The sequence below is a fragment of the Acomys minous genome (genome assembly GCF_964271855.1).
Source record: "Acomys minous genome assembly, chromosome: 13".
Classification (NCBI taxonomy): Eukaryota; Metazoa; Chordata; class Mammalia; order Rodentia; family Muridae; genus Acomys; species Acomys minous.
In genome coordinates this window covers 112,568,829-112,593,684 of record NC_140495.1, presented here as the reverse complement: position 1 = coordinate 112,593,684, position 24,856 = coordinate 112,568,829, and the positions used below count along the sequence as shown (strand labels likewise).

The following is a 24,856-nucleotide window of genomic DNA, read 5'->3' as shown; positions in this document are numbered from 1 at the left end:
ATGAGATATGATAGATATTGATTTACATTCAGAATTTTAGATGCACCAAAATAGGAAAGATGTTTTCTTGAAGGCTGCTAGATACAAATACCCAAAACACTATGAATGTAAAATTTATATAATTCTTTATTGTTTCACAGTTCTTCCTGCTATAGGTAGTTTATTGTATATGTGTGTGATAATATAAATGTATATGTAAAGATATTTAATAAAAAATTGTAAAAAGAAATAAAGAAGCTCTGTAACCAAGTAATGACCAGGTAACCAAACTGTAACCAGGTGTAGGAAACAAACTGCTACTATGTAGCAACCAGGTGACAAGGGGAGGGTAGGGATGTCATCACTTTGACCAGCTAGACAAAACCTCTCTAATTGGCCTTTGGTTTTATTGGTTCTGTAGTTGGAACTTTACAAAGTGTCCAAATTTTACAAATTGTACAAAGTTTCAGGAAAGAAACCATAGAGACACAATCATTGGAAGGCAGAGCCTGAAAACTTGAACTTAATTACAATTTAAAAATCAAGATGGAAACTTAAAACAAAATGGCTACACAAGAGTGATAAGGGGGAACACCCACCTTCAGTGAGAGAGTCTGCAACAACACAAAAAGAGGAAAGCACATCTAAATAGTAACTTGAGACTAAATTTCATCACACAAAAAGTTGAATGTGCACTACATGTATTTACGGTTTCAAGAAGGGTGTTGAAAGCAAAGGTTTTAATTGAGCTGATTCGACAGGGTTCATCAAGCTCAGAAGAGTTGAAGGACCCCAGGTAGCAAAAGCAGTGAGTTTAAGTACCCTTTAGAGAAGCATAATTCAGCCACAGCAATTATTATAAACTTAACTGGCTAACAAAATTAACCTCTAAGGGGATTGGGTAGTCTGAATGGAGTGTGGGAAGGAGTGAGGGAGCAGCCTGGAGAAGAAGAGGGGCAGCCTGGAGGCCCTTGGCCATAGCACATGTTAGGGTGAGATGGGGTGGGCATGAGGGTGTGGTTATTCTAGAAACTATCTTGAGGTAGTGGGTTCTGAGTAGGTGGGGTAGAAGCAATGGGGTGCAGCAATGGAAAATTTTCTTAACTTGTCTCAGCTTGGCATAGATCTTTAATAAAGGTTTAGCATGCCTGCATTCTAGCTAACTCTGGCTGACCTGAATTCTTCAGTATGGCCAAATCTTTCCACAGCCTGTTCATGAAGTCCTGGCACTGAAAAACCTTGTGTCTAGTGCTTAGGGTATTCGACTATCTTCTCTACTCAGGAAAGAGGAAACATCAGGAGTGTGTAGGGTGCGTAGAGTGCCCCAACAGGGCCAAGCTTCACTCCTGACACTTCCATCTCATCACCTCAGATTGAGGGACCCACAAGAGAGCAGCCCTAGGGGCTCAAGGTGATATGGCTGGGGGCAGATTGAAGCCCTACAATGGGGAAGATCTGCTCATCAAAGGACGTGTGGAAAGTATAGATGTGTTTCCTGGTGATGGCATCATAGAAGACGACTCTCCCACAGTCATAATCCACGTAGACGCCCACTTTCTGAAGACTGACCTGGATACTTTCCAGGGCATTGTTGTTGGAGAATGTCTGGCATCCGGAGGATGAGACCCTCAGTGCCCATATGCAGCTCTGTGCACTGGAGCTCTGACTCTCGGCCCCTAGAGCCGACTCTGTGGCCACACCCACCATGCTTGTCCCACCAGAGGGCCCATGGATTTCTGCCTCCCACACCTGGTGTCCTGAGGAGAGGCCTGGGGAACCCCTCACAGTGCGGAAAGGGTAGAACGGCCGAGGTTTTGCCTGCTCATTCAAAGCTGCTCTGTCCACCATGTACAAGGTCACTTTCTTTAGATCCTGAGATAAGGTGAGGTCTGGGTCAGCTGAGGCCATGTCCAGGGTCACAGGGACTGTGGGAATATAAAGAAGAGAAAAGAGGGATAGCCTCATGTCAACTCCTCCAATCCCCTGCTTCTCAGCTTCTCATGGTGCAGCTGGAGAGAGAATTTCTCTGTGAAATTCCAGCCCACGTTCCCAGAAAAATCTTGACTCCTGCCTGTTTGCTTTGGTTTTCTGAGAAGATCTCTCAGGTAACCAAAGCGTGGCTGAAACCCGCTGTGTAGCTAAGATGATCTTGAACCTCTCCATCCTCCAGGTTGAACCTCCCTAGTGCAGGAATTGTAGATGTGGGCCACCTTCCATATCCCTACACTGCTCTCCCAGCACCTCTCCCCTCCCTCCATCCCCAATTCTCAAAGTTACCCCTAATTTTATGAGGGACTGTTCTGTGGGCACAGAGGTACACTCCTGCAGATCATAGTAAAATGACTTCAAAAAGAGGCCCTGAGTAATTTGGATATTGTAGCAGTGAGGCCATTGCATCTCCATTTCCCTATTTCTTGGTTCTCAAATGGCAAACAACTGGGGCTACTATGAGAGGTCAAGACTAATGCTGAATTTCTAAAATGGAGGCCTTGGGGCCAGGGAGCTGACTCAGCAGATAAGGCAATTGTTCTCAAGCCTGATACATGATTTCAGTCCTGAAACCCACATGGTGGGAAGCTGACTCCCCCGTGTTGTTCTGGATGTCCACACATAGCCACTGTTACACTCACACACACACATACACACACATCAGAGAGAGAGGGGGTGGAAGGTAGAGGGAGAGAGAGAGAATGAAAGACTCGTAAGATGGCTTAGCAGGTACAAATGCTTGCCAGGAAAGCCCAGAATTGACATAAAGATGTCAGGAGAGAACAACCTTCACAAATAGACTTCTGACCTGCACACTGTGGGCCTCACCTCCATTGTGCACACACACACACACACATACACACTCACACATACATACACAGACATGCATACATGCACACATATATTTGTATACACACACATGCACAAGCAGACACATATACACACACTATAACAAACAAGTAAAGAAAATATTTGGAGAGGAAAAGGGCAACATCAGGAAGAGCAGCCCACACCTCCCCCAACTCTTCAGTAAGACAACTGAGTGTCACCTAGAGGTTGACTGGTGTGCACAGAGCCCAGGCTCACAGCCAGCTCCATCTCCAGGAACCTGAAGTAAACAGCTGTGCTTTGTTCCAGGGCAATGCCAAAGGACGGGCTGCCCCATAAAGGACACCTCAGAATGCAAGGGGAGGGAATAGAGCTGGGCATCAGATGATCCCAGTTTTGTTGACTTGTTCCCATTTGAGGGACAACAAAGAAGAAAGACGAGGTCAGTAGAGCAACAGGCACTGCTGAGCTCCATAGGCTGCAGTAGGGACATGGACCACACAGCATGGGGCCAGCACATCAGGGGTCCCTTGAGGGAGGCTAGGCCTTTCCAGGGAAGGGATAGTTTCAGAAGAACAGGCAATTGAGAAGCCTGCCTCTCACCTTATGATGACCATATCTGGGCTTTCAGAGTCTGTACAGCCACACAGCCCTTCCTCTCTCTCTCCCCCGTCATCTCTCTTTTACTCAGTTTTCTGTTCTTTCCTTATTCCTGTATCTCTCAGGGGAACTGAGAGCAGTCATCCATGAAGGGTGCTCTGCTGTTTCGGCAGCTCTTCCTGGGGACTGGTCTCTCTTTCCCCTGCTGTGTCAGAGCTGGGAATGAACCTGCAGACCTGGAGGTCCCTTGCTTCCCTACAGGAAGAACCATGTGCCAAGCAGGAATCCTACCTGAGCTGGGCAACTCTGACTTATTCTTCTGTGACAGGGACCCTAGAAATTGGAGAGAGAAAATGAACTTTAGGTTGATAACAAGAAGATACAAATTAAAAGTCATATTGGGGATTGGTGGCTGAACCTGCCTTTTACCCTAGCTACCCTCATAACTGAACCACCTCAGATGACATCATCACAGGGCCTTTATATTAGATGACATCATCACACGGGGCATTGTGTCAGCTGTGCTGAACCAGCAGAGTCCTGTTGTCAGCTCTAACCACAGACTGAGCTGCCTCCTCCTGGGCTTTATGCAATGAGGAGATAAATTTACACATTTTCATTAGTTTTGAAGATCTTTTATGTAGTAAGGTGTCACCATGTCATGATTATCTAAACTTAACATAATAAGACAATTCCAGAAGCTTGTTCTTCATTGGTGTTCACAAACACCGGGCCTTCCTCAATCTCCCAGTAAGGGGAGGACCCTCCCTCTTGTGTTTCTCACTTTCCTCAAACAGCAGATCAGCACACACTTACAGATCTCCAATTCCTCTTTATTCAGGCTGTCCAGGAATGAACTCTTATCCTTCTTCCCTTCATCCTTCAGGTTGTCTGTGAGGAGAGAGTGAAGAACATGGAGAGGCCACAGGGGATGAATAAGCAGGGAACCCCGACCACACAGCGAGGCTGTGATTGCAGATGCTGGGAGAGGTGGGACTGGAATTCCTCTCCTAGTCTCAGTGAACCAAGAAGACACCAAAGAGGGAGAGCTGCCCTAGGCTCTCCCCACAGTGGCCTCCAGTGCAGCTCTGTGCAGAGCAAATACATGAGGAGCAACTGATATGAACCACTAAATTGTGAACTTTCTACATGCCATTTTGAAAACAGAAAAGACCAGGGCATGCTGCCATGCAGGAAGCTGAGACAGGAGGATGACAACTTTTAGGCCATTTCACAGTATGTGGTGAGTTTCAGAATCTGGGCTATTCACACAGTGTCTCAAGAGAAAATAAAAGGGGGCTAAGGGATGGCTCAGAGGTTAAAAACTGTTTTTAATCAGTGGACCTAGGTTCATTTCCCAGTACCCTCTGAAGTTTCAATCCCAGGAAATATGACACTCTGTTCTGACCTCCATGGACACCAGGCATGCATATGATACATGCACATAAAACATCCATACAAATAAATAAAACTTTAGAAAAAGAAATGAGTAGCTCAGAATAAAACAAACAAACAAACATTGTTATTTCAGTATGTAGAATAAAAGTTACTGCTTCCTGGGCACGGTGCTGGGTGAAATAGTCCTAGCTACTCAGAAAGCTTATCTTCAGTAAGAGGCCACCCTGGACAAAATGGTGAGATGCAGTTTCCAAATTTTTAATTGCTGTATTTTTCTTTAGGTTTGTTTCACATTACTGCATTTTACGTCTATTTTAATATTATGTCTTTCACAGTCAATGTGTGTTCTTTACCTACACAATGGGAGAATGCTATATTCTGTGCCCAGGGGTACATGTGGCTAGCAAGAACCAAATTGGGAACATACATCCAGCCTCATGCTCACCACCTGGTGAACAAGATAAAAACTGTGAGATTGGAGGTGATTTGGTGCTGGGGCTGTAGCTCAGAGGTTTGTCAAGCAAACACAAAGTCCTGGGCTCCACCCTTAGCACAACGTTAACCCCTTGGGAGCCCTGCTACAGCACAGCATGATACATTTCTGGATAAGGATGCTTGGAAAGTGCTCAGCACTCAGCCTGGCTTCTGGGAGGCTCAGGGCTGGCACCAGTGAGTTCACGCAGTGTCTGAGGTGATGGAGGGAACCCTGAGGCAGGAAAGCACAGGAGGTGACAGCCACCTCTGTGGGAAGAACCCGTGCCAAATTCTGCCATGTCAGAAATCCTGTGCTTAGACTGTATGCTGTGACCTTCGAGTTGCTGACCTTTACCTCATGAGGTCTTGTGTTCTAGGCCATCCTTGGACTATTTACCTTTGAAAGAATAGGGAAATCCCAACTTGGAACCACACAGAGGATCTAGGAAGTTCTACGGGGAGTGATTTAGGCTATTGCATTCTTGCCTGGGGGCTAGGGTGAGTGAGATAAGAACAGATCCTATTGACCTTGCCCTATATATGTTCCTGCTAGTCGGCAATAAAGTGAATCTTGATCAGAAATTTCCTGACTTGATTCGTTATTTCTCGCATCTCTGTATCCTACTTTCAATCCCTACTCCCTCTTTCAGGTGAACCCTGATTCGATTTTTCCCACAGCCTGGGACCCGATACATGCCTCACCTTTTAATTCCTTCAGGCTCTCTATGATGGATTCCAATCTCACTTTTGCTTTATTGCTTTTTCTTTCCAGGTCCTCGGGAACTGGGTTTGGGTTGTTAAACTGAAATTCCTTACTCCTGTGGAGATATGTTGATCTGAGTGGTGAGTTCAGGGGGCAGAGTGTGGGCAGGAAGGGCCTGTGGGATGGGTTCCTGGGCTGGAGGCAGAGTGAGAAATACAGTCTAGACCCAGTGAGCTGAATGTCAGGAGCCCAGGTCTGGGAGTACAGGGCTGAGTGAGATCACACCTGAGGAAATGTGGAAGTGAAGATGGAGATGGATGCAGGGAAGGGAAAGGGGCCAGGGAGGCAACGCAGGAAACGCAGGACTCACCCACTGAATCAAGGGGAATGTGCAGGGGGAGCTGGGAAAGAAGCTGGGTGCTTGGAGAAAAGAGCGGAGCCTTTACCCAGAGGCCACCTGTGCTGTGGACACTTTGGACCTCCCCACCTGCAGCCTAAATAGTTTATAGTTGAGTTCCTGTGGGCTGTGAACACACTCGGACATATGTTGACTGCTGTATGTGTGAGTGACCCAGAAAGCACAGTGCATGTGGGATGCCCATCATACCTGCTCAAGACGCCTTTGACGTCCTGGAAGAGAAAGAGAGAACAATTTCAGAGCTTCCTGAGTCACAGGCACTGAGAGGAAGCTCAGACTCAGCTGGAGGCAGAGAGAAAATGCTGTTCCTTTCTCTTTAGCCACCCCCCTCTCTCTCCTGTGTGTGTGTGTGTGTGTGTGTGTGTGTGTGTGTGTGTGTGTGTGTGTGTCCAGGATGGCCTTGAAGTCTAGTGGCTCAAGAAATCCCCGTACCTCTGCAATGCTATAATTACAAGTGTGAGAGGGCATGCCCAACTTCTTCAAACAGTGTCTTGATCTTTGCTCATGAGGCTGGAGAGATGACTCGGCCATTAAGAGCACTGTGTGCTCTCCCAGAGGTACTGAGTTCAATACCCAGCAACCACATGATGGCTCACAACCATCTATAATGAGATCTGTCAGGCATACATGCAGGTAGAATATGCAATGTATATGTAATAAATAAAATAAATCTTAAAAAAAAGATATTTGCTCATGTTAGCCATGGGCTAGAAACAATCGTCTTGCCTCAGTGTCCTGAGTTATGGGAAGGGCTTTGTTCTTTTCCTTCCTAATGCTGGGACCCTTTAATACAGGTCCTAATGTGTGGTGACCCCAACCATAAATTTTGTTGCTACTTCATAACTGTAAATTTGCTACTGATATGAATTGAGCTATAAATATCTAACACTTCCAATGGTCATTGATGACCACTGTGAAAGGGTTCTTTGAACCCCCCAACAAATGGGTCCACAACCCATAAATTGAGAACTGCTGGATTACATGAAGAAGAGTAGCAGTTGGTGGATTAGTTCAGGAAAGCAGATATTTAAAACAACAACAACACTTCATACATGAGCTTACTAGGAGAAAGGGCATGGTGAACACTGGGCCTTAGGGTGGAAAAGCATTAGCAAGGGACAGAGCATTACGTCAGAGACAACATGACTGGAGCAAGGCTTCCCTCTAATCCCTGGAGAGGAGCTTTGTCAAAAGTGAGAGCTTTAATTAAGAAAGATAAGGTCACAAATGTGATGACACTCCCTCAAATACAGGAATGTGTCTGACCGTCTCACAATTTAGATTTAGACAGCAAAAGCATGTGTGTGTGAGAGAGAGAAAGACAGAGAGACACAGAGACAGAGACAGAGACAGATGGAGGGAGGGAGGGAGAGAGAGAGAGAGAGAGAGAGACGGAGGGAGGGAGGGAGGGAGGGAGAGAGAGAGAGAGAGAGAGAGAGAGAGAGAGAGAGAGAGAGTTCACAAAGGCCTCACCTTTAGTAGCTCCGTGTACGGTGCTTTCATCCTACTTTTCAGGGACTCAGTGAGCTCCCTGAGGGAGGTGAGCTGCTGCTCAATCACACTGTCATACTGTCCCATCTGCTCAGCTCCCTGCAGCTCCAGCCAGTCCAGCCTGGACAGGAGGAAACTCTCTTCCTCATCCAGTCTCTGACGCAGGTGCTTGAATTCCTCACAGATCTTTAGTTTCTGAAGATGTGCCTGGGCCTGGGGACACGGAAGGAATGTAGAGATGAGGTGGGCATGAGAGGCGTCCTCCATGCCTCCTTTAAGCCCATTATCCACTATTGTCTATTTATTGGCAAAATTTCACTCTATAGTCCTGGGTAGCCTGGAATTCACTAACTACAACAAGTTGGCCTTGAATTCATACAGATCCACCTGCCTCTGCCTCCTAAGGGCTGGAATTAAGGGCATGTACCACACCTGGCACCATTCACTCTTTAAATGTATTGAAAGATTATACACAGACAAGTTTAGAACACCTTGCTGGAGGAGGGGGAAGAGGAGGAAAGGAGACCATATCACTTCCTGTATTCGCAGATTTAGGCTGGATGCTTTCATTTGTCTTGAAGGACATCAGCCAGATGTGCTGGGGCACAACTATGCAATCTCAGCACTTGGGAGTGCAGGCAGGAGAGCCAGGAGGTCAAGGCCAGCCTCTATCTTAGGTCATCGTGCACTGCTTGAGCCATTGTCTCAACAAACAAACAGAGAACATCACCATCAAAAACCCAGGGTTGGGCTGTAGTTCAGTGGCTAGAGAGCTTGCCTAGCATGCATGAGGCCCTGGGTTCAATCCCCAGCACTGCACACACTGGGCCTGCTGTTATAGCCCTGTAATGGATCAGAAGCTGGAGGCTATTCTTTTGTACATAACGATTTCTAGCTTGGGCTCCATAAGATGCTGTGCCTAGAGGATGGAGAGATGGCTCAGTGGTTTAGAGCACCTGTTGCTCTTGTAAAGGATTCAGATTCAATTCCCAGAACCCACAGGGTGGCTCACAGCCATCTTAACTCCAAACCAGGTGATCTGATGCTCTCTCTGATCTCCATGTGTACCAGGCATGCACCTGGTGTACATACATACATACATACATACATACATACATACATACACACACACGTAGGCAAAGCACCATTCCGATCAAATTAGATCTAAAACTAAATAAATAAAAGATAGTGATAAATGTCAGTGGAACAAAAGCACAAACAAACAAACAAAGGAAATAAAGAGAAACAAAGAAACTTTTTCGCTTAACTGCCTTGCTGGAGGTTGGTCTGATATGTTTGAATGCTAATTACTCTTTGCTTTCTTTTAATGTGCCCCACATATTGCTATGTAACCTTGACATCAAACTTATTCCTATTTGACCAATAAAAAGCTGATATACCTGGGCAGGCAAGTGGGATAGGAATGGCTCACTGGTCTTTGAGGAGAAAGAGAGAGAGAGAGAGAGAGAGAGAGAGAGAGAGAGAGAGAGAGAGAGAGAGAGAAGAAGAAGAAGAAGAAGAAGAAGAAGGAGGAGGAGGAGGAGGAGGAGGAGGAGGAGGAGGGAGGAGGAGGAGGAGGAGGAGGAGGAGAATAGGAGAGGATGTGGGAGGCCTGGAAGTACCATAAAATAGGAAAAGAGCTATGGCCCAGAAGAGTACCACAACCAGCCAACCACATTAACAGGACCTAGAGGGTTGGCTGGGAAGTTAAGAATGCTCTTCCAGAACACCTGAATTCAGATCCTAGCACCTACCTAGGGCAGCTCACGGTACCTATAACTCTAGTTCTTCTGGTCTCTGTCAGTATCTGCACATAATGACTTTTACTCACACAGATACATACATAAACTAATATATATAAATAATAAAAGACTTTTAAAATGCAAATAAATCAGGTCAAGATGTCTGCTGGTGCCACAGTCTCTGTCTCTTTTTGCTGTGTAAGTCTCTAGTTAGAAAGAGCTTGGGTTATACAGTGTGTTCCTTACACAGCCTGCTGTGGCAGGAGGGGCAGACCTCCTGCTCCATTGGTGCAGCACCCTGGCAGTAGGGAGCACAGCCCAGGGTCATAGCTCAGAGACCACGCCCCATGCCCTGCCCCAGCCACCATGTCAGCAAGACTTTGTTCCCACTTGAGAAATAAGGAAGGGTAGGAGTTTCAGCAGAGATGCCTCAGTGTCCTGGGACGTGTTTGGAATGATTCTTACCATGAACACCTGGATTGCCCCTTCACCTTGCTTTTTCTCTCCAATTATTTCCTTGTCCTTTTGCTCCAAATCCTGGGCCTGTGACTCCATCTGTACCTGTAGTGAGAAGGTATTTCGGTCAGGCTCTTCCTCTTGGGAAGTTGTCCCAGGTTGATGATGTCATTATTAGCAGACCCCTTGTTTTTCTCTCACTAGGACAAGGGGTGAAGGATAGAAATGGAACTTTATTGGCTTAAGAAGACATTACTGATGACCATTTGGATGGTGCTTTGGTGTTGTCCAGGAAAGACTTCCCCTCCTCGGTCCCACCCACTAGTTTAAGAGATAGATTTCATCTGCCTCACAGAGAGGCAAAGCCAGGAGCAGCCAGGGCACGGATCTCAGGGGTAGACACAGCACTGGCTTGTCTGGATGCCCCAGGCCCTGTTTTATGTCCTCTGGGCCTGGCTACAAACTGCCAACTCAAGTGCAAAGAGAGCAGCAGTGCTGTCAACCAGCTGGAGCAGCAGCAGCTCCTCTGTCTCCAGGGACTCTGCTCTGCTGGGCTGGGGACAGAGAAGGGCCCAGGTGCCTACCTTGTAGTTCTGGACAGCCTTCTTTATCAAAGTGACATGGTGGGATCTGTGGACCTTGGAGAGCCGACACACCACACAGAGGAACTCCTCATCCTCCTCACAGAAGTAATGTAGCCTTTCTTTGTGCCTCTGACATTTTCTCTCTTCTCCTTCTGCTTGGATCTCAGCAGGATCCATGGCCTGGATTTTCTCTGCAAGACTAGCCAACAGCTTATTGGGCCTGAACGTGTTCTTGTTCACAGAGAGATTGCAGAGGGGACACTGGATCGTCTCTGACGTTTTCCCCACCTGACTGATGCACTGCACGCAGAAGTTGTGCCCACACTCAGTGATGACAGGGTCTCGTAGGACATCCATGCAGATGGGGCAGATCAGTTCCTCCAGCAGTTCAGTGGTCATGTGTAGGCCCGCCATGGTGGGTCAGCAAGGCTAAATTGAGATGTTACAGCTCAGGACTCCAAGGCAGACCCTGGTTCTGAGAAAGGAAAAGGAAACAGGAAGCAGAGGTTAGAGAGACTCTCAGCTGGGAGAGGGGGGCTAGAGACGGACCAGTGAAGAGGAGGGGGAGTAATAAGGAAGAGTAAAACTTACATGGGGAGGATTGTAAAGAGATGCTCAGTCTCACCTCACTGTCTCTCAAGCACAAACAGATACTGTGAGTTCGTGCTGCCTGTGAAGTAGAGCAATGGTTCCTGGACCTTGAACTGATTAAACTTATCTTTTGAAAGCAGTTGCAGGAACAGAAGGGTGAGGTGTCAAAGTCCACTCAGCTGCAGGTAGAGTGGCAGGAAGGTGCGCTAAGGCCCCGCCCCCCAGCAGAGCTGCCTCCCCACCCTGTCTTCTGCTGGCTTTTCCTCCTGTCTCTGGTGCCCTCCTTTGTTCTGTTTGGCCTGTCTCTCTTTCTCTGTCTCTGTACTTCTCAGACCCCCCAGCTTGCCTGAGCTGTGGCCTTTGTTTTTGAGGAGGAAAGTATCATCCAGTGTTACTTAGTTCTCTCCAGTAGTTTAACACTCCACTTCTTCACCTTTCTCTTGCTCTTTTGTGCCCAGGGGAAAAGTGCTGCTTCTTTCTCTCCCTCCTGGCTCAATTCTCCTCTCTTCTGTCATTAAAATTCAAACTACTAATCTTTAAATTGTGTGTGTGTGTGTGTGTGTGTGTGTGTGTGTGTGTGTGTGTGTGTGTGTAGCATTTCTCTGTTTAGCCCTGGCTGATCTGGAACTTGTTCTGTAGACCAGGTTGGCCTTGAACTCAGATTCACCTGCCTCTGCCTCCTGCTGCTGGAATTAAAAGCATGCACTACCACTGCCCAGCCACTTATGTTTTTAAATAGTTGCTTGTTTTTATGTATAAAGGTGCTTTGCCTGTGTGTGTGTGTGTGTGCACCATGTGCATGCCTGGCTCCCATGGAGGTCAGAAGATGGGGTAGGATGCCCTGGGACTTGAGTTACAGATGCTTGTGCGTCAGCATGTAGGTGCTGGGAAAGAAACAAGTGCTCTTACTCCTTGAGCCATCTTCCCAGCCCCTTATTTATATTTATAAGACACAGTCCAGGGAATGTGAGAAAATCCTCACTGAGTTCAGTTAGCACTAACCATGTGTAAATGGTGTGGTACCATCCCCTGGAGCACAGGCTACTACAGGGCCACAACCCCAGGAAAAATGGTTCTCCCTCCCCAGTAGCTATCAATTAATTGCCAATAGCTCCGCGTGGTGAGGTGGGGCCATCTAGGCTGGAATGGAGTTTGGCCTGGACTTCTACAGGAAACCACATGTGCTGAGTTCATGGGTCCAAGGCCATTCCCAGGTCACACAGGCTGTGGACGATTGCTTGGCTATGGCCCCAGCTGCCATTCATTCTGCTTTGCCAGGGACAGTCATGGATTTACTTTTGTCATGATGTTACTGGCAACAGCACGTCCTGTTTTTTCTCAAAGCTATTCCCTAATAATATAGTGGTCACTTTGGTCATAGCAACTGCTAAAAGCCCAACACTTTCAGACCCATCTATTTAATTGGCTTTAAGGTTGGAGTAAACCATCTGTGTACGGTTGTATAGCTTGCATTCATACTCAACGATCAGATCTTGAGGTAAAATTTAACTTATTTTTAAATTAAATTATTTCTTTAGTTTAGAAAATTTTTATCTTTAGAATGTATTACTCTTAATAATTTTATAGGTATAGGTGTTTTCCTGTATGTGTCTGTGACCCACATGCAGTACTCTTGGAAGCCAGAAGAGGGCATCTGGACCTCCTGGAACTGTGGCTGTGAGCTGCCCCTCTGGTGCTGGGAATCTAACTTGGTTCTTCTGGAAGAGCAGGAAGTCTCCCACCCTTTAATACAGCTGCTCATGTCATAGTGTAGTGTATTGTCATTGCTGCTTAATAATGACAGAGGTTGTACTTCCTCTTACTAGTTCTGAGATCCTGTCACTATGGGTAATTAATAAAGACTGGCAAAGGGCTTGAGGTAACTACTTGGGAGAAATTAATAACAAATACACAAAAGCAAATGTATACAATTTATAAAAAAGAACTAATTGGATCCTTCCAAGTTTTATAAAGAGGACACTGATACCAGGGGCACTCACCTTCTACATGGATCCAAACAAGATGGGTATGGCTGATTATAAATCTGATAAAGTGACTAAGGTGATTAAAAGCCCACTTACCTCCATTCAAAAATTGGAATTATTTGCAATCCTTATGGTACTGTAAAATTTTCCTGACTCTCTTAATATAACCACTGACTCTCAGTGTGGAGAAAGAGTCATTCTGTGTATAGAAGCTGCTGAATTTACTCCTGATAACTCTGAATTAACTACACTATTTAAAGAACTGCAACAGGTCATCCAAAGTAGAATCTATCCCTTGTCTATTACTCATATTCAGTCCTATAGAGGTTTACCTGGTCCATGGGACAAGGAAATGAAGAAATTGACCAATTATTAATAGCAAATGTGCTCGAAGCCTCAACATTTCATGAAAAACGTCGTGTTAACGGTAAGGATTTGAAGCAAACTTTCCTATAACTTGGCAACAAGCCAGAGAAATAATTAATAGGTATCCTGCATGTTCTTTGTATAATCAAAACTCTTTACCTGCTGGAGTTAACCCTAGGGGTACAAAAAGGGATGAAATCTGTCAGATGGATGTGTTTCATTTTGCAAAAGATGGGAAACTAAGATACGTACATCATACTATAAATGCCTTTTCGGGATTTAGATGGGCAACTGCCTAGTTCTGAACAGGCTGATTGTGTAACTTTTCATTTATTGGAAATAATGGCAATTACAGGAATACCTGCAGAAATAAAAACTGAAAATACTCCTGCATATGTGTCCCTTAAGATGAAGAAATTCTTTCCATGTTATAACATTAAGCACATTACTGGTATACCACACAATCCAACAGGGCAGGCAGTTGTAGAAAGAGCTAATCATACCTTAAAAGAGATACTCATTAAATAAAAGGGAAGGGTAAAGACCCCAGGGACAGATTAAATAACGCTTTGTTGACTTTAAATTTTCTTAATGTTGGTGATGAAGGGACAACAGCAGCTGAGACACACTGGGTTACAGGAAAGACTGAGGAAATAGGACAACCAATTTACTATAAAGATTTATGGACCATGGACTGGAAACCTGCAAAAGGTTTGAGATGGGGCCACGGTTATGTTTATGTTTCTACAGGGAATGAAAAAATATCATTGCTGACAAAACTTACAAAGATTATATATAACCAGGAAAGACCTCTTAGAACATAATGCATGAATGTGTTCATATAGCAAGGGAATAATAAGGGAGATCTAGTTCTCATAACATGACATTCTTTCTTACATCTTGGATATTACAGCTCAAAGAGATGTATACAACTGAAGGCTTATACCTGCTCGAAAATGGGTAGATGTTTATCTTTAGATAATTTGTACATCTTGCATATTACATATATGTAATATACACACAAACATATATATACATGTAGTTATACTAATACTTGTAAAAGTTTGCTTATTTTCAGAGCAAAAAAAAATAGATAAGTATGAAGACAAAGTAGGTAGCCCCTGGTGATTCAACATCAAAGATTGTTACAGCTACTGTTTTTTCAAGAAACTGCATGCATTTCAACTTTAAAAAAGCCTAGCCCAAGAGATCAATCCCAAAAAGTCTGGACAAAAACAGATATAGCTAGATTTTTCAGCTTTTGGGAAATATTTTATTTTTCTAAGAGTACCCAACGATGCTTTGTGTTGTTTTGTTTTTCCTTAAGAAGGAAAAACTAATTTTAGAGAATGGCCCCATTCCCAGAGGTGGGGACGCTGTTTTGGGTGGGTTATCAATGTTCATTTTTGCCTCAGATGGTTAGTTGTAAGTTAATGTAAGTTTCATTTAGTGATTTCTTTCTTCCATGCTACTTTCTTTTATCTATCTTATCTAACATCAAGGAAAAGGGGGAAGAAGGGAATATATAAGGGAGGATATAAATTTATAGAATACAAAGTAGTGTTTTGAATCTTCTAGCCTCAAATATATTTTACATTGGCATTCAAATATTTCACATTGATATTGTAGATTGATGGAAATTTAAGACTTTTTTAACTTTTTCTTTACTTATTGTGTATGGTATGTTGATGCAAACTTAAACTGTATATTGCATGTTGGTAGAAATATAAGATCACTTTGTTTGACATTTATTTAATGTATTATACATGTACAACTTATTTGAAAAGGTTAGAAATAACTGTTATAACTTGTTCAGGATGGTCAGAGGTAGAAATTGGTAGTTGGTCACTTGTAAATCTTACTAGATACTAAGTTACTTAATTATAGAATAAGCTTTGTTTACTTTCCTGTATGTGTTTTCAAAAGGAATAGATGGATAATGGATATAATAGAAAAATAGATGGCCTTCAATCACTTCAGAAATCTACAGAAAGTGGCATTTAATGATAAAGGGCTTTTACGACAGAGAGACACATCCGTTCCTGGCAGCACTTCCAGTCTAATGATGTAGGCATCAAGAAACAATAGTGACAGAATAGCCACTGGACTGAGGAACTGTGCTCATCTCTACTGCTGATGACAGAATGACCACACACTATAATCAAGCCTGATACTGAGAAACTGGTGCCCAGCCTTGCAGAGATTAGGTGGGCCAGTCCTTCAGGATTCCTGCTTCACAACAGTATTTCAGATGTTTTGGGACAGCGGGAGGAGACTGGATGCACCTATGATGGAGAGAAACTTGTGACTGTCCAGGCAGTCAGCTCTCTGTCCTGTCTCTATTTTCGGAAGTTGCTTGCCTGCACTTCCTTCATATTAGGTAGTATTTCTTCTAGGGTTTCTGGTGGGGTTAAAGACTAAGATAGCTGGGCTGGAGAGATGGCTCAGAGGTTAAGAACATTGGCTGCTCTTCCAGGGGTTCTGAGTTTAATTCCCACCAAGCACACAGTGGCTCACAGCCATCTGTAAAGAAATCAGGTGCCCTCTTCTGGAGTGCAAGTGTACATGTAGGCAAAACACTGGATACATAAATAAGTAAATATTTAAATAAGACTAAGATAGCCACGGTATTATTACAAGCTTTAGTTTAAGAGTTAAAAAACAAAACAAAACAAAAAAGATTTAAAAAACTTAGACATTAGGATAAGACTCAATAGGATAGGCAATGGAATAATTTCTCAAAAATTGTCAACTACAATTGTCCTGTAACTGTGACTTACTGGATAATTCTTATTGTATATAGCTTATTTTATGTAATAAAAAGAGGGAGATGAAGAGAGATAAACATGTTTTTGCTTAGATCCCAAGTGTGGGATAAGGAACAGACTTGTGAGAGAGCAGGTGATGTTTTATCCCCTTAGAAGTCAAACCACTTTGTGGGGGAAGATTGGCTGTTACCAGCTGAAAAACATCCTTGAACAAATTCTGAGAGGAGATATAAATATGAGCCAAAAACAGGAGATGGAGTCTTGGGAAACTTGGGATTGAGTGGCTGGCTGTTCATGGCTGGGTTTCGAGAGGCTCCTTGAGAGAACTGCTCCAGTGAAGGCTTTGGGGCTCCGGGCTTTGGCTGCTGCTCTGGCTCCAGCTGAGGTTCAGGTTCCAGTAGCTCCAGGTTCCAGCAGAAAAAAAATCCTGCTGATGGTGCCAGGAGAGTCATTCCTGGGAGCTGATACCCAGAAGGTTTCATTTTTGTGTCCTTTAATCTTCTTTTCTTCAGGTTTATGCTAGCTGAGTTGTAAGGGAGGCACGCTCATTTTATAAAAATATAATTGTTAAGAAAATTGAGCCTACAGGTCTGCACCACCCAAGTCCTGGGATTGTAGGTGTGAGTCGCCTCCATCTGCCCACCCCACCATTTTAAAATGAACCCTTGACTTCACCACTAGCTGTTCTGCCTGTGGATGACAGCTCCCCCTGGTGGTGGTGGGAAAGATGGGCCCTGCCTTCCTCACTCACTGCCTCTAGTCACAAGGACTGAGCCTTGGCCTAATTCTAAAACGAGGTCCCTCAAACGTAATAACGATGGGGACGGGAGGAATACACAGAGGGGAATATTCAGACCGCGCTACCCGGCTCCACCCTTGTATTAGGGTTCAGACATTGAATGTCAGCCAGTTCGTCCAGGCTAGGAGGGTCCTGACAAAGGCTTGAGCGGCAGTGCTCCTGGCTCTGCTGAGGTTGGACACGGAGGCTGGTTCTAGCTGCTCATTTGTTGCTCCACGTCAGTCCTTGCTGCGGTGACAGCTCTGCCTGGCTGGGTGTGGGGAAGAGATGGTGGATGTGGAGTGCGTGTTAGAGCGAGTGGCCGGGTTCACGGGGTAGGACAGGGTCCTGCTCTGTACCACGTCTCACTCCTCTCCTCAGGGACTTAAAGGCCTGGGTTACACGAAACCCTGTCTCAGAAAGGTGCCTGGTGGCTCGCACCTTAACCCCAGCACCAGAGACGCAGAGACAGAGGCAGGTGGATCTCTCTGAAATCAAGAACAACCTGCTTATATACTGACGTCCAGGTGGGGCTACATAGTGAGACCGGGTCAGAAACAAGCAAACAAACACAAATGCAGGGAGAGTGGCCACGTATCTCAGTAGTTAGAAGCCCAAACCTGATAAACCACAGCTGGATTTCTCCAGGGATCGTGGGAACATAAGAAAGATGGCTCCTGTAAAAGACACATACACACACACACACACACATAGACACGGACACACACACACACAGACACACACATACACACATACACACAGACACAGACACACACACACACATACACACACACACACACACACACACACACACACACACACACACAGAGTGGCTAGATGGCTCAGGAGCAAACGTGCTTGCTACCAAGCCTGGTAAAAGAATTAGAATCCACGTGTTAGAAGGAAAAACACACGTCTATATGCACAATATATGCATATGTGTATATATACGTATATACACATATTTATATATGTGTGTGTGCTCTATATGTATATGTGCTCACTCAAGCACACACACACATGCACATATAAATAAACATAACAATTTAAGATAAATAAGTGTAATTTTTGTTTGTTTGTTTTTCGAGGCATGTTTTCTCTGTGTGACAGCCCTGGCTGACCTGGACTCTCTTTGTAGACCAGGCTGGCCTCAAACTCACATCGGTCCACCTGTCTCTGCCTACCTGAGTGCTGGGATTAAAGATATGCACCACCTCATCCAGCTAATAAATGTAATTTTTAAAACACACAAACACACAAGAAATACTAAAGAGTTCCTCCCTGGTCTTCCCTACCTACACCTTGATCTATGCTCACTCACCAGCTGCTACCGAGTGGTCATCAGTCTGGGGCTGAAGTATTGACCGTCTCCATCCTCTGGACCCTCCTCATGAAAAGCCTGGCTTCATCCCAGAGCAGCACTAAAGTAGTGACTGCACCTGCAGGAGGGGTCCCCACGAGGGGCGGAGAGAAGGAGGGTGTGAAGTAGGTGGCATTTGTCCTCCTCAGTTAGCTGATCTCTCACTATATGAGGGAGATGGAAAGAAAAAAAGAGAGAGGTCAGTGGTGAGTGAGATCCAGCATCAGTAATCAGGCAGCTCGGACACTTCCTGAGGGAGACCATGTTTTTGAGGCAGAGGAGGTAAGGCACCTTCCTCCACCCCTTACCTACCAGTCTCTGTCCCCTGATGTCTGCAGGACTGTCTCACCCTCCTCCCAGGCTGCCTCCCTTAGGCTCCAATCCCTCTTTGTGCTGTATTCTTGTTCCTGTCCCTCTAGGGTCGGAGAGGAACTGAGAGTAAATCATTGCAGTCTAGGTGAGGTGTCCCACACGTTAGGAACCTGTTGCTTCAATCTGGTCTTCACATCTCCCTCCTGCCGTGTCAGGGCTGTGCATGGACAGAGCTGCAGACCCAGAGGTCCCCTCACTGCTCGGTAGGGAGACCAGCATGCTAGCCAGGGCTCCTACCTGAGATGGGCAACTCAGGATTATTTTTTTTCTAACAGCCACCCTAAGGGTTGGAGAGAGAAAACACATTTTGGTCTTGGTAAGCAGAAGTTACAGGCTGAAACTCTGCACCAGGCAGACCACAGACAACACTGGCCGATGGATGCAGGTGCGGACCATCCTCCACTCACTGGGAAAAAGAGAAAACTGGCCTTTTTGTGAGACTGCAGAAGAGGGTTCCCTGCAGGCGCCTCCACAGAGTGGAAATGACTGAATGCAGAGACTCCAGCAGCTCCCACACATAGAAAAGCGGCTGGAGAGACAGAAGCCCTGAATTCTGTCCATTTCCTCTGCAGTGCATGATAAAGTTTCCAGCTATGGGATACATGAGTTTTCTGCATTTTCTTTTTGTATTTTTTGTTTGTTTGTTGTTTGTCTTATTTTGATTTTTGGTTTTTTGAGACAGGGTTTCTCTCTGTAGCCTTAGGTGTCCTGGACTCGCTTTGCACACCAGGCTGGCCTCAAACTCAGAGCAATCCACCTGCCTCTGCCTCCCCAGTGCTGGGATTATAGGTGTGCACCATCTCGCTCAGCTATTTAGTCTCATTTTGAGACAGGCTCTCTATGTAACTTAGATGGCTTAGACCCTGCTTTGTAGACCAGGTTGGCCTTAAAACAGCGACAATCCTTCTGCCTCCGCCTCCTGAGTGCTGGGATAACAGGCAGGTAGCACCAATCTTGCAAGTCTGGTGGTGTGATGCCTAACATCCTGCAACCTGAGAGTCATTCCTCTTCTCCTTGGAGTTACAGGGGTTCACTATGAGCAGCTGATAGCAATCCCTACCTTGGAGGACAGTTGTGAGTGTGGATACTGGGAGTGGGATGCTCAGCAGCAGCGGGAGGCCCATGGGAAATGGCATTTCTGGTATTATCACTAGTGGCAGAATTGTAGCTGCCCTAGCAGAACGGAGATGCGATGAAGACAAACACTTGTGCCTTTCATTGTGCATATTATACTATTCGCCTCAAAGACCTCTAAATAAACCTCAAACAATTTAAAAAATTCCCAGAATCCCATGCTGAGAAAAGGCCTGAGACCCTCCCCGGTTCTATCTAAAAGAAAAACTTGCCTCCATGGAAGAGATTTCACTTGGTTCTGACAATTCCTTCCTTCTTTCTTTCTTTCTTTCTTTTTTTACATATACATTTATAATATTACACATACATACAATAAACTACAAACAGCAAGAAGAACCATGAAACAAACGGGAATTATGTAAATATTACATTTATAGTGTTTTGGCTACTTGTATTTGGCAACCTTGATGGAAACATCTTTTCCATCTTGGTGAGTCTAACAATCTGAATGTAACTCAATATCTATCCTATCTCATCTCTACCAACTTAAACGATTCTTCAGAGCACCTGACAGGACAGGGCTGAGACAATGATGGCTCAGCGATGGGCTAATGGTGAATGCCGCTTGTCCTCTACCTGAGAATGGACTGTGCATTACTGTACCCTGTGGCTCAATTCTCTTAACCAATATATTTAATTATGAAGTATTAACCGAGCGTACGTCCCTTACAACCTGACTAACCAAAACAATAGGAAAAGAGGATTAAAGAATAACAAAGCCATAAGGATCAGTTCAGAGGAGCAATTCTCCTGAGGTAGTCAGCAGGATTTCTTCTGCTGGAACCTGCAGTAACCAGAACCCGGAACCTCAGCAGGAGCCAGGAGCCCCAAAGGCTTCCCTGGAGCGGTTCTCTCTCTAGGAGCATCTGGAAGTGGAGCGATGAACAGCCAAAACTATCCCAAGTCTCCAAAGGCCCCGCCTCTTGTTTTGGGCTCATTTATATATCTCCTTCTAGAGTCTCTTCACGGGATATTTTCAGCTGGCAACAATCAAGCTCCCGGACGAGGTGGTTTGTCTTCTAGTGGATTAACCTCAGCTGTTCTCACAAGACCACTCCCCATCCCACACTTGGGATCATAACAAACACAGGTTTATCTCTCCTTCAGTACCATTTGCTCCTCTCCCCAGTGTGGCCACACTGAGCAAGTCTCATTCCCCTGCTTTTAAAGTTTTTTTTACAAAAAAATATATGTTATCTCATGTATATGAATGTTTTGGCTACAGTTATGTCAGGGGACCACATTTGTTCCTGGTTCCCATGGAGACAGAAGATGGCAATTAGAGTTTTTAGATGGCTGTGAACCACTATGTGGATGCTGGGAATTGAACCTGAACCCTCTGTAGGAGAAGCTGGTTGAGAATGCCTGGGCAGGCACCAGCATGGAGACAGGATGGAGTCGGGAAGGGTGACGCCCCCAGTCAGGGTCACAGCATTATGGCAATATAAAGAGAAGGAACAACGTCAGGTCAAGGCTTTAGTTTCCTGCTTTTCAGAGTCCCTGGGTACAGCTGGAGGGAGACTTCCGGGGAGTCCTGCCTCTATCTCAGCTTTACTTTTTTGTTGCCTGAGGCCTTGGTCTCCATTGGGCCAAGCTGTCCTCAAACTTTCAACACAGCTAAGGATGACTTTGAACTCTTGTCCTCCTCCTTTTGCCTGTAAAGTGCTGATTTATAGGCCTGTACCTCCCTCCACCTTCCTCCAGCTTAAAATGAAAATCCCTAACCTCACCACTCACTGCTCTTCCCTTTAAATACTTTCTCTTTACTATTGTGCATATATGTGTGTGTGTGTTAGGCTCAAGGCATCAAATCCCCTGGAATTGCAAGCAGTTTTGAGCCACTTGAGGTGGGCGCTGGTGAATCTGAGAGAATAGGAAACAAATTCAAGGCAAGTTAGCACACACTGCTGGCTGTACTATGTGCAGGTGAGAGAGCTCCCCCTGGTGGTGACAGCTTGGTAGTTCTCCTGTCACAAAGGAGCCAAAGCTCAGGGCACCCTCTCACACAGAGAATACTTGAAAGGGATGGGACCTCACAAAAGGAATAATCAGAACTTCTCACCCCACCCCCTCCTTTCCATTTGCCTCAGACACTGAATATGAAAGTTCATTACGGGAATCAAAGTCTGAGTTTGTCCCCCATAAAGGCCTTGGCAGTGAAACTTCTGACTTTCCTACAGGTTTAGAAAACAAGTCTCAAGCTAGGTCCACGGTTGCGGTCTCAAGTCGCTTTGCTGCGATGATAATTCTCCCCGGCTGGGGTGGGAGTTAGGGAGAGATGGAAGATGGGGCAGGTACGGAAGAGAGAGTGATCAGGTTCATGGCGCTGTGCTAAGGGTTCGGCTTACTGTTTCCCAGGCCTGGATGAGTTGCAGCTTTGGAAAACAGTCCTTGAAAGAGGAGAAGGGAGCTTAGTGAGAAACTGGGGGGAGGCCGTGGTGTGAACGTGGCTATTCCATAGAGGCCATCAGAGCCAAAGTGATTTATAATGGATGGGCAACAGCCTGAGGTGGCAAGCCCAGACACGGTTTTGTTTTAGACAGGGTCTGACTGTGTATCCTTGAATGGGGTAGACCTTGCTAAGGAGACCAGGCTGGATTCAAACTCACAGGGATCAAAATGCCTTTGTGCTGCATGCTGGAGTTAAAGTTGTGTGCCACCTCACCCAGACTTAACAGTCTCAAGCACAAAGGGAGAGGCACACTTGTCTGTCTTTTTTTTTTCCTTTTTTTCCTCCTTTATTACTTTATTCTTGTTACATCTCAATGGTAATCCCATACCTTGTATCCTCCCATTCTTCCCCCCTCCCATTTTCCCCTTATTCCCCTCTTCTATGACTGTTCCTGAGGGGGATTACCTCCCCCTGTATATGCTCATAGGGTATCAAGTCTCTTCTTGGTAACCTGCTGTCCTTCCTCTGAGTGCCACCAGGTCTCCCCCTCCAGGGGACATGGTCAAATGTGAGGCACCAGAGTATGTGAGAAAGTAATATCCCACTCTCCACTCTACTGTGGAGAGTGTTCTGTCCATTGGCTAGATCTGTGTAGGGGTTTAAGGTTTACCGTCTGTATTGTCCTTGGCTGGTGCCTTAGTTTGAGTGGGACCCCTGTGCCTAAATCTGCCTATCATAATGTTCTACTTGTAGGCTTCTAGGACCCTCTGGAGTATCTCCTCCCTTGGCAGGGCAGCTACAGTGCTGCCAACTTGTCATAACACCTAAAACAACAGATTAATGGCCTCCTAGGTGATGGTACCCTACATTAATGATAAGATTTAAGAAATCACCCAGAGCTTGTGGAGCACGCCTTTAGTCCCAGCACTCAGGAGGCAGAGGAAGGTAGATCAGTGTGAGTTCGAGGCCATCCTGATCTACAAAGTGAGTCCAGAACAACCAAGGCTGCACAGAGAAACCCTGTCTTGAAAAACCAAAATTACCCATGGAGGAAAACTCAGTGCCCTATGTGAAATGCCTTAAGGAGTCATTTCTTAAACACACCAACGTAGACTCTGCCTCTGAAGCAGGAAAGGAACATCCACACTCCCGTTTATATTATTTCCCATTCCTGCTCAGATATTAAAAAAAAAAGATGAGAAATGAGGAACAAAATTCTAGGCTTCCTTATTCATAATAGCCAGAACATGGAAACAGCCTAAGTGTCCCTCAATAGAAGAATGGATAAGGAAATTGTGATACGTTTACACTATGGAATACTACTCAACTATTAAAAACAAGGAATTCCCAAAATTTGTGGACAAATGGATTGAACTAAAAATGATCATAATGAGTGCATTAACCCAGAAGCAGAAAGAGTCAAATGGTATATACTCACTTATATCTGCACACTAGCCCAAGGAGCATGTCCTGTGAAAGTCTTCATTTAACAGGAAAGTGGGTCAGAGGGGAGGGCATCTTGTTGGGATTTTAGGTGAGAGAAGTATGGGAGAATGGGGAAAAGAAAAGGATCCAAAGGGTTCTAGAAACCTACAAGAAGATCACCATGACGGGTGGATCTGGGCCCAGGGGTCCTGCTTGAACTATGGCACCAGCCAAGGCAATATGTGCAGTAAACTTCACATCCATACCCAGATCTAGCCAATGGACAGGACATTCTCCACAGTTGAGCAGAGAGTAGGGACTGACTTTCACACAAACCCTGTTGCCCCATACTTGACCACGTCCTATGGATGGGGAGGGCGGGCAGCACTCAGAGCAAGGATAGCAGCCTACCCAGAAGAAACTTGATACCCTATGAGCATTTACAGGGGGATGAGGTCGCTCGCCCTCAGTTACAGTCATAGGGGAGGGGAATAGGGGGAAAGCAGGAGGGAGGGAGGAATAGTAGGATACAAGGGATGGGATAACAAAAGAGAAGTAATATGAATAAATTAATAAAAATATTCTAGGCCCTTTTATAGCTGTAAAAGAGTCAGGAACGCAGACAAATAAGACAAGGTGAAGACAGGGCAAGAAAAGCCTGAATGAAAATGTTTTGAAAAAGCTCAGCAGATATCCTGAATTTGAGCATCCCAGGGATGGACAATATAGCATCAGAGGGTTCGAGGATGGACAGCTGGACATCTCAGGATCCCAGAGGTTAGTTATCCCTGGACCCCAAGAATTCAGAATATGGAGAGCATTCCTAGAGGCAAGTGAGTACAGAAGGTGGCAAGCCTGCTGCTTACATTTTGAATGTTTTCCTGGCTTTCTATGATGGCCTCATGTCTTGATTTTACTTCATTGACATTTTTACCAAACCAGAGGGACCTCTAGCTGATTCAAGGCAACCTTCCTTCCGAGTATTGTACTGGTGTGAGCCACCATGTCCAGCTTCTCTGAGAC

At 45.3% G+C, this 24,856-nt stretch overlaps 1 protein-coding gene across 1 annotated transcript; it reads right to left on the bottom strand.

Annotated features, from left to right (window-relative positions):
* Positions 1 to 1,376: 1,376 nt before the first annotated feature.
* LOC311581840 (E3 ubiquitin-protein ligase TRIM31-like) lies at positions 1,377 to 11,076 on the bottom strand (the record flags this gene model as incomplete). The annotated part of the gene is made up of 8 exons (XM_084754359.1): positions 1,377 to 1,904; positions 3,688 to 3,729; positions 4,213 to 4,287; positions 5,971 to 6,086; positions 6,579 to 6,601; positions 7,863 to 8,093; positions 10,088 to 10,183; positions 10,663 to 11,076. 8 exons carry the CDS (start codon positions 11,074 to 11,076, stop codon positions 1,378 to 1,380), a joined length of 1,524 nt encoding a protein of 507 aa, XP_084610485.1. The 3' UTR covers position 1,377.
* Between the last annotated feature and the right edge of the window lie 13,780 nt (positions 11,077 to 24,856).